We start from the raw sequence: 10,226 nt of genomic DNA, 5'->3' as shown, positions 1-10,226 counted from the left end.
TTTCGCATTTTTTCCGAATTTATTATTTATTTTCACCTTTTTAATCCATGATAAGTTCAAAGTTACGAAGATGCACAACAAAGAAATAATTGATTGATCCAACGTCGTCGTAAATTCATAAGTACTTATCTATGAGTACCTATGTATCCTCTGACGTGATTTTCCATACTAATTATAAGCCTCTTGATTTCCGAAGAAATTATATCATATTTTCTTGATCAACGGCGCATTAAGTTTCATTGCGTCAAAATTTTGATCGCCAATTACTCCACCAATATATAATTTGCTTGAAATAAAACCGGTTTGATGACATTTGTATTCATAAGTAACTTACCTATGAAAATGTAGTATTGTACGGGCTACACGTTTTGGTTCCTGGGCTCATATGCTTCTTCCGGAGTAAAAAAGTAAAAAAAAAATCCTAATATTTGTAACAATGAACATGAACATGTGTTCTAATTTCATGTAAAGGTTTGCAGAGAAAGAACATATGGAGATGCCTCTAGCAAATGAAAAAAAAAAAGAGTGCTATAAAAAGCAGCACATGCCATTTCTTTGAGCCCCATTTTTTTGATTAGGCTAATTGTTGATGTAATCCCTAACTGGATAAAACTAAATACCTCCTAAATTGAGAAATCGAGGGAGTAAAAAGAAATGATTACCAATCTGAGGATGTTGCACCTCACTTTAAGGATCACACTCCAGATTAAATGTTTTGATGTCTCATAAAAAGGTCGAATGTTTTTTAGTGAGAGACGGCGTTTCCATTGATAGAGAGCCGTCTATGGTGATTTCGTCAATCTCAAAGCTCATCAGATCAGTTTAGACTCAACATCTCGAAGGTGATTATATGGGTAGGGTGTGCGTCCATAGGATAAACGCAGGTACGTATTTATGAACATGTGCATCTATATTGTGATTGAAAAAAAGGAGTATAAGAAAATATGGAGAATTTGTAGAGGAAAGTACAAGATCATCTATCATGGGTGGACCTTGTTGTAATAATAGTTCTTTTGTTTGGAGTAATAAAATCTCTACTGTCTCTTCCCGGTCAAAATCCATCTCCTCCACCGCAGCGACATTTCCTCCCCACCATCCCGTGCCTTTCCTCTTCCTCTCCCCACCTATTTCATGGTGACCTGACCTCCAATCCTACCCAAATGCACCTCTAAAATCTCTCCTGCACTCTACCACCGCTGCTCCCTACAGCTGCCGCCGTGCGGTCGCCGCGGACGCCACACCTCCCCAAGGCCCCTCCGCCGTCGCCGTTCCGGTTCTGCCTCGTCGCGGCATCGCGTCCCTGCTGTCTCCACCCTGCCCGCGATCTCGGGCGGACATTGGTGTCTGAGGTACGAGCTCGCCGCACTCATCCAGTGATTACCAAAACCCAAGCCAGCATCCAGCAAAATTTCCTAGATCCGCCCCCTGCGTCCGCGGGCCGCAGTTCAACTCAGTTCGTTAATCCGGCATTAATTGCTTCCGAAGTTAGCCGATATTGGAGTTCTCTTAATTGATCCGTGATGGTTTCGTCTTGTAGCAGTAGCACTTACACATTAGTACCTTGATTGATTTTGTTCATTTTCTTGCAAGGTATCGTGGAGGACTTCTCAATTCCATCTCTTTCTTGTTCTTCTGACCAAAGGTTGACCGGGTGAGAAGAATTCTTGCCTGATTATTCTCAAAGATGCCTGGAATCATAGTGGACGGAGTTGTCACGGAGGAGGTGCCGGCCGAGGCGAGCTCCTCCCAAAACAAGGAGAATTTGCCTGCCCCGCGGTCGCCTGTGGCCGCAGCCATGGTGGGGAGCATGCAAAGTGAGACACTCGAGATGCACGTTGAGAATTCCGGTGCAGGGGAGCCCTCGATTGAGCAGCTCTACAACAATGTGTGTGAGATGGAGAGCTCGAGCGAGGGCGGATCCCCGTCGCGCGAGAGCTTCGGGTCGGATGGGGAGGAATCGAGGATTGACTCGGAGCTCCGCCACCTTGTTGCTGGGGAGATGGAGGCTGTGAAGGTCATTGAGGAGGAGGAGAAGGAGAAGGAGGATGGAAGTGTTACCAATGCAGCAACAGCTACTGTTGGGAATGGAACCCCTGTCAAGGCACAGTCTTCTAGTTCATCCAAGAAGTCAAAGAAGGCTGCGAAATCGCAGCTTGAATCTGATGCTTCTGTTGGCCCCAACGGCAAGGCATCCCCCGAGGAAGGGGAGAGCGAGGTCAGCAAGCCTGGAAGCCGAGTTGGCCGTCGCCGGAAAGCTAGTGCCAATCCACAGAATGGAACAGAAGATGCCGGGCTCGATAACCCAGACCTTGGTCCATTTCTTCTTAAGCATGCAAGAGACTTGATCGCCTCTGATAATCCGCGGCGGGCACTGAAATATGCCCTCCGCGCTACCAAGTCATTCGAGAAATGTGCAGGTGGAAAGCCAAGCTTGAACTTGGTCATGAGTTTGCATGTCGTGGCTGCAATCCATTGCAACATGGGGAAGTATGAAGAGGCTGTATCTGTGCTACAACGATCCCTCGAGATTCCTGTGACTGAGGAAGGTCAGCAGCACGCTCTCGCGAAGTTTTCTGGTTGCATGCAGTTGGGGGACACCTATGGCATGCTAGGTCAGACTGCTCTCTCGCTGCAATGGTATGCCAAAGGGCTTGATGTCCAGAAGCAGACACTAGGGGAGCAGGATCCAAGGGTTGGAGAGACCTGCCGGTACTTGGCTGAGGCTCATGTGCAGGCACTGCAATTAGATGAAGCACAGAAATTGTGCCAGATGGCTCTTGACATTCACAGGGATAACGGTCAGCCAGCATCACTTGAAGAAACGGCTGATAGGAGGCTAATGGGACTTATTTGTGACACAAAGGGTGACCATGAAGCTGCGTTAGAACACCTACTGATGGCGAGCATGTCCATGGTGTCCAATGGCCAGGAGACTGAGGTGGCCTCAGTGGATTGCAGCATTGGTGACATTTATCTCTCACTGGGTCGCTATGATGAGGCTGTATGTGCTTACCAGAAAGCTCTTACAGTATTCAAGACTAGCAAAGGGGAGAATCATGCGACCGTGGCTTCTGTTTTTCTGCGGCTTGCAGATCTATACAACAAAACAGGGAAGCTCAGGGAATCAAAATCATACTGTGAGAATGCTCTCAAAATTTACCAGAAACCCATTCCGGGCACGTCTCTTGAAGAAATTGCCACTGGTTTAACTGATGTTTCAGCGATATACGAGACGATGAATGAGCATGATCAAGCACTGAAGTTACTCCAGAAGGCCTTAAAGATGTACAACAATTCTGCTGGCCAACAGAGCACAATTGCTGGAATTGAAGCTCAGATTGGTGTCTTGCACTATATCTCAGGGAATTATGGTGAGGCGTACGACTCCTTCAAGAGTGCGATTACAAAGCTCCGCACATGTGGTGAGAAAAAGTCCGCCTTCTTCGGTATTGCCCTGAACCAGATGGGCCTGGCATGTGTTCAAAGATACTCCATAAATGAAGCCGCAGAACTCTTCGAGGAAGCTAGAACCGTTCTGGAGCAAGAATATGGGCCATATCATCCAGATACTCTAGGAGTCTACAGCAATCTTGCTGGAACTTATGATGCAATGGGAAGGTAAGCTTCATATATTGTTTGTTCCCTCGTCAAGTAATTTCTTCTACTGTAAAATAAACTATAGATGTCTTTTCCCGTCTTGTTGTGCTAACAATTGAACTGTTCACTTTCGCCTGGCTAATTACACATTTGTTCGACTTCTCATTGTTTCCATCCATCTAAAGCTTGCATAACCTATATGTGAAGTTTTACGTAAGTGAAGGGTTTCCATATCCACCTCGCCTTCCTTACCCATGATTTATTATCGCTAAGTTAATATGGCAATCAATTTGGTTGCTATTAAGTCTCAAGTGGGGCGCTGAATACTGGTCCATGTTAGTGCTCAGATGTCCTGGATATAGTAGGGGATATGGCAAAGTCATAAAGCGCTCTTATAAATGGCAACTGCCGATCCCCTGTTCTTGTTTAGTATCTTCCAGCTTGGCACATGATTACTCTCTTTATGCAGCTTTTTGCAGCTCAATTGAGTTGAGCAGGTACTGATTGCGATAAAGTTGGGTCTACTTAATTGAAGTAGGGCCACATCCTAAACCCATCTTTAGTTGCTTGTAGCTGGCTGTTCCCCAAAAGAAAGATTACAAATACTCTTATCCTCTTGCTTTATCATTTCCATTTGCCTTTCTCTGTCCGTGGGGAAACTTCATACTACTTTGTAAGACCAATGTGACTGCCAACTTTCTATAATATTCTTCCTAATCATGATGCGAGTGCTGAACTAAGAGTACAACTGGCCTTGTAATAAAAAAATGTCAACTCTATTGTCCAGCTAGCCTTTTGATCAGATTTCTTAAACAACATGTTATGTTTTCTCATACACCGTTTCAAAGCAAATCTGAAATTAAGAAAATAATAACCAGTTGATGAGATTGTCTCTGCACTTTTGTTTACCAGATTGGATGAGGCCATTGAGATCTTGGAATACGTTGTTGGAATGCGCGAAGAGAAGCTAGGTACAGCGAACCCAGATGTGGATGACGAGAAGCGGAGGCTTGCCGAGCTACTGAAGGAGGCTGGTCGGGGGAGGAGCAGGAAGGCGAAGTCCCTGGAAAATCTGCTCGAGACCAACCCATACACCGTCATGAAGAGGACTTCGGTTGCAGCATGAGTGAACTATACTGCTTAAAAAAAAAAACACTATGACGCTAAGAATTTGTGTATCAATTGGTTTATTCAAATGTGGTGAGGGTATATGGTGACAGTAGGAGTATTTTGAGGATCTAGAGGCACAAAGTCTGATTGATTGTTTGTAAAGTTGCAAAGGCTATTATCACTTGTAATTTGTTCAGTGCCTATAGCTCGTAAGTCGTAACTGTGCTCGTTGAACAGTTTTTTTATTGGTGCTCCTGGAACAGTTTGTTTTGGCTGATTTCCAATTCCTTTAGATACACAACTCATTTGACCCAGTAAGATTGGTACGTGCCGCTTTGATCATTAAACAATCGAGCATCGGGAGTCGCAGGTTTGGTATTCAGAAGCAACAAATGGTGTCTGGGCTACATATAGCACAGTATTTGTCAAAATTCAAGAACGACAATTTGAAGTTTCAAAAAAATATGTGAAAACCCTAGACATAGCCAATGATGTATTATATGAATCTGCAAAATTTCGATGGAAAATATAATATAGTAGTATTCTAGGCTATGCAAAGATGACAAATTTTATTTTTTTTGGAGATTTTGCTCAGCCTAGAATACAGCTTATTCCACATTGTTTTTTTTTTGCGCACTGGTAAAATAAATCATTGTCTACATCTAGAACTTTTATTCAGTTTTTTTTTTGAAGTTTTGAATTATTGTTTTCAAATAAAAGGGCTACATATAGATCATCTTACATTTAGCCGCACTGGTTTGGTGCTGACAATTATCAATAGAGCAAATGCAACCTAACAATGTCAAAGAATTTGTTCAGGGAACATTGCCATATTCTATTCTCCGCCCTGAAAAAGTTGTCATAGATTTAATGTATAGATACATCCAAATTTTGACAAATCTACAACATCCGAAGTATTAGCAATCATGAGATTACAGATTTTAACGAACCAGCTGGAACGTTATTTTCATTGAAAAATGTTTGATGTGAAAGAAACAAAAAAAGATAAAAGGCATGACAGCACTGCTGTAGTGAAATCTCACATGCAGACAAAGACAGTTCTGGTTAACTGAGTACCGACCAAATCCACACTTAATTTCTGCAAAACAGAGTGATCTTTCGATAGCTCTAAGGGACTATTTGCTGAACATTTCTCACCACGACAAGGATACACGTAGTTTAGAGCAAAATTCAAGCTTCAGAAACATTAACCAACCATCCCCTATTTCTTAACCAGGAGTTACCTATCAACTACTAACACCGAAGTACGAAAACCATGTAGTAACCTCGCCCCCTGGCCATGTCTGTCTTCTTAGTGACCATACTTCTGGAACTCCCACTCGCTGTTGTCTGCAATGCAAATTCGAGTGTCAGAAATGAACAGGCATACGTAACAAGTAACAGTGATACTAGGAGAATCAACAGCGCCACAGACCTAGAGGGCACACTTGACGGGTCTTGAGCCAACGGCTGATGCAGTGGAAGTGGAAGGCGTGGTTGCAAACTCCTGCGAAATTCAAACAGATTGCAAACTCAGTTACTGCAAGTCCTTCACAGTCAGATGTAATTCAATACAAAATGCAATGTCAAGAGTAAAGCAATGTCAGGAATCACTAGAAATAAGAAAACTATGATAAATAATAATAATAATACCCCAGGACAAAATTCACCACTATAGATAAATGTACATAACGATTGTCTACAGAACATCCTTGAGGGAAATGTCATTAACACATACTGCAGCAAGTGTAAAATGCCAAACTAGTAAGAAGCAGATAGTCACACACTCACATTGCACCATCTAGTTTCCTAAAACAGGAAAGGTCCAGAAAGTATTTTATCAACTAGTGATCTCATAATATGCGTTCTTGAAATAAATAATGACTTCTGATCTAACATACAAAGCACTAATAGACTGGTACAGAACTAGAGGGTGCAGTTTTGGTGGGTATTTTGCAAAACATCCCACATAACTGCCATGGAAAATATGGGATGCTCGAATTCCCAACCTACAAATCCACATTATAAACTCTAGTCCTTTGAAGTTCAAACCAAATGCCATGTAATTACTTCAAGGCATAACTAGAAGTTAATTAATAACAATAAATAATTAATTCAGGACAAGGCAAGTCATTCAACTATCTTGTCAACTGCACAGATAGTACTAACTTGCTTTTGCAAACACAAATGCTATACCTGGAATACGAGAAATGCCCAAAACAAACTTGAATGTTACAACTATAGTCGGAAGATCGCAAAACTATTAGATCCTATATTTCCTAAATGGTGGGAGCCCCAAGTGCAGTTAAGAACATAGATTAAAGCAACCATTGTCTGATTTGTCTAAGTTGATTTTAGACTACTAAGAAGCGAAAACTAAAAAATAAAGATCATTGTCCACCCCCAGGTAAACTCCTAAGTTCTAATTATCCATAGCCCTCAAAAAGAAATCTATAGCACATTGGTGATATGAGTCATATGGCAAAAATCATAGGTCCAGTAAAGATAGTAGGATGCATGATAATAAGATGGTAGACTGAACATATTACAACGCATTTCCCAAAAAGAACATTTGCAACCTTTTAAGAAGTTACTCGGAAGTCTCCAATCAAGGACTTCTAAATTATAAATGGACATGGTTAAATTACGAGCTTAGTCACTATACAATATGCAGCAGGATCGTCCCAGATATCCCACCCCACAATTCAGATAGTAAAGCAATACTCAAAAAGTGATGTTAGAAAAGCACTGGGCTGCTAAGTATGGTGTTGGGAAAGGATGGCGGCAAATCATTATCTAGAGAGTAGCTGTAACAAGTAGATACATAAGAAGCAGCTGTGGGTTCAGCTCGGCGAGATAGGAGGAACTATCATTCCATGTCTGAATAAATTGCACATACCAAGCTTCATGCAACTTCACTAAGAAATGCTGCAATCAAGCGTGAAATAAGTAAATCCCCTTCTAGGAAAACGAAATAGGCCTAGCTATACAGGTTACATACTACTATACTTTGCAAGGCTACAAGAAGACAAGAAATATTAAGCAAACAGGGACTTGTATTACTAACGTCAGCACGTACCAGCACGTACCTACCAAATATTGTATTACACTGTAAGAGAGTGGTAACCAGACACATCATCGGCAAATAGCATGAAACACTCTCCAATAGTTGAAGGAGTTCAATTTATGAAACCCCTGATAACCCCCTAACAGACTAAGAAACTTGTTGAACAATCTATCATCCGTCCCAACATAATACACCGAGATTCACAGCATGATCAACACGAGATTGAGCAGCTATTAACACTGCAAATCCCCACTGGAGCACAACAACAGAGGGGACATATCTGGTGTAAATGGCACAAGTTCTGAAAATCTGCAAATATCTGTTAGCAGCCGTTAGATTATGTACCAATGGACAGATTGAACTAGTTCGCTCCACCACCATCACTTAAAGCTCGTTTCCTAAATAACCCCCTACAAGTATGCTACTTGCACATTTCAAACTGCTTCAATCCATACTGGGTCTGGTAGCACCGTGGCTGTACTGACCTCGAGTAGGGCATGATCAAATCAAAATTTCTCCAAATTTTAAACCACTTTAATGCTTCAGATTTTGCAAAGATCGTAAGAACTGAATCAATCGTACCAGATCAAAAGAAAAAGTAGCGTTCCCTAAGAAACAAATCCTGTAGATTTCAAGAGCATATACGTATGTTTGGGCGTTTAGCATGAACTGATCTCGGATCTGGATCCATGGAACTAGAAGAGAGAGAAGATGCAATAGGCCTGCTGTTGGCCAGATTTCGATGAGGATCGATTGCCACAGTCGCAGATGAGCTGTTGAGTGGAGGTAGACACGGACTACAGGTACACAGATCTGACGGAGACGGTGGCCGGAGTTGCAAAACTCGGCGGAGCAAGCAGCCAGTGTATCGTACAGGGAATCCCTAGGCTGACCAAGACCAGATTCCTCGTGGCCGGAGACGGGGAAGAAGGTCAACGAGCTCTGGTGATCGTGGAGGAGGGACGATGGAGAGAGAGATTTCGATTTGGAGAGAAACATGACAGGGTGAGAGCAGGTAAAATTTCAGCGGGGGTTCTGCACAATACACAGAGGTGGGACGATGCTGCAAGATCCATCCGTTGGTACAGAACCAAGGGCTCGAAGCTATATTTTCAGATTTGCAGAAGATGCCCCATTTTCACCTGATACATTCCCCAACAACAGACCAACCACCCATTACAACTAATAATAACCACAGCAGCAATTGCAACTAAGAAGCTTGTTGAACAATCTATCATTCGTCCCAACATAATACACCGAGATCCACAGCATGATCAGTACGAGATTGAGCAGCTGTTAACACTATAATCCCACCGGACCACAACAACATACCAAACGCCTATTACAACTAATAATAACCACGACGGCAATTGCAACTAAGAAGCTTGTTAAACAATCTATCATTGGTCCCAACATAATACAGCGAGACTCACAGCATGATCAACACGAGATTGAGCAGCTATTAGCAATATAATCCCCACCTACTGGACCACGACAACAGACCAAATCACAAATTCACAATTAACGGAATAGCCACAACGGCAATTTCAACATGACATAGTAGCAGGGCAATCGCAACAATGATGAATGGTAGTAGTGAACAGGGGAAGCGAGGTAAGGAGATCTGTATCGTACCCCAAGCGACGGTGCACTCCTCGCTGGTAACGCTGGCCTGGTTCGCCTGGCACTCGATGCCTGCACGCACAAACAGAGAAACAAACGCGCGCATCCAGAGCGTCACGGGTCAGATTAACCACCGCCGAAAACCCTAGAACCAGCCACACGAAAATCGAAGGGGACGCGACGCGGGTGCTCACAGAGGTCCATGATGTGGTTGCGGCAGATGGCGCAGTTGTCGACCACGATGTCTGCGCGCAGCACGGAAAAACGAGATCAGAATCGCGTCAGGGGTAGGGCGAAACCAAGCGGGGGGGAGAGGTGGGTGGCGCTTACCCCAGGCCCAGAGCGCGACGGCGTTCCACTTCTTGATCTCGAGGCGCTTGTTCTTCTTGCAGCCGGCGCCGGCGCAGGACGGGGAGGGCACTGCGGCGGGCACGGCCACGGCGACGTCGCCCTGGTCCATCGCGAGCGGAACCCTAGGAGAGCGGAGCGCGAGGAAGGAAGAGGACGGGAGGAGGCGCCGCGAGACGGGAAGGAAGGAAGAGAGCTTTGGCGTATGGTGAAGGGGACGGCACGAATTAAAACAGAGGCGGCGGGCCCTGGGCCTGCGTGGGCTGCCTCGATTCGCAGTGTCGCCCGTGTCTTAGCCCGGTACCTTATGGGCCGAGTTCTTTATTCCAAATGTTTTTTTTTTCGAGGAAATAAGTGAGATGCAATGCATCCCCTCAGGAAAAAAAAAATTAAGATGCAACCCTCAAAAGAAAGTGAGACGCAATATTTTTGGTCTATAAAAAGAAAAGGAGCTCAATATATGATAACGATGCGGGTCATG

At 43.8% G+C, this 10,226-nt stretch overlaps 2 protein-coding genes across 2 annotated transcripts; one reads left to right on the top strand and one right to left on the bottom strand.

Annotated features, from left to right (window-relative positions):
- Positions 1 to 1,075: 1,075 nt before the first annotated feature.
- Positions 1,076 to 4,967, top strand: LOC124692966 (protein KINESIN LIGHT CHAIN-RELATED 2-like). Its single transcript, XM_047226406.1, has 3 exons — positions 1,076 to 1,349; positions 1,591 to 3,618; positions 4,510 to 4,967. Exons 2-3 carry the CDS (start codon positions 1,685 to 1,687, stop codon positions 4,721 to 4,723), a joined length of 2,148 nt encoding a protein of 715 aa, XP_047082362.1. The 5' UTR covers positions 1,076 to 1,349; positions 1,591 to 1,684; the 3' UTR covers positions 4,724 to 4,967.
- A 784-nt stretch (positions 4,968 to 5,751) lies between these two features.
- LOC124688142 (RING-box protein 1-like) lies at positions 5,752 to 9,857 on the bottom strand. The gene is made up of 5 exons (XM_047221857.1): positions 9,728 to 9,857; positions 9,592 to 9,642; positions 9,410 to 9,469; positions 6,143 to 6,214; positions 5,752 to 6,057 (listed from the first exon to the last, which is right to left on the bottom strand). The coding sequence occupies exons 1-5, from the start codon at positions 9,855 to 9,857 to the stop codon at positions 6,020 to 6,022; spliced, it is 351 nt and encodes a 116-aa protein (XP_047077813.1). The 3' UTR covers positions 5,752 to 6,019.
- Positions 9,858 to 10,226: the final 369 nt, after the last annotated feature.

The sequence above is a fragment of the Lolium rigidum genome, chromosome 2, assembly GCF_022539505.1.
Source record: "Lolium rigidum isolate FL_2022 chromosome 2, APGP_CSIRO_Lrig_0.1, whole genome shotgun sequence".
In the NCBI taxonomy this organism is placed as follows: domain Eukaryota; kingdom Viridiplantae; phylum Streptophyta; class Magnoliopsida; order Poales; family Poaceae; genus Lolium; species Lolium rigidum.
Note: the sequence above shows the minus strand (reverse complement) of the source record. Positions and strands in the feature narration are given on the sequence as shown.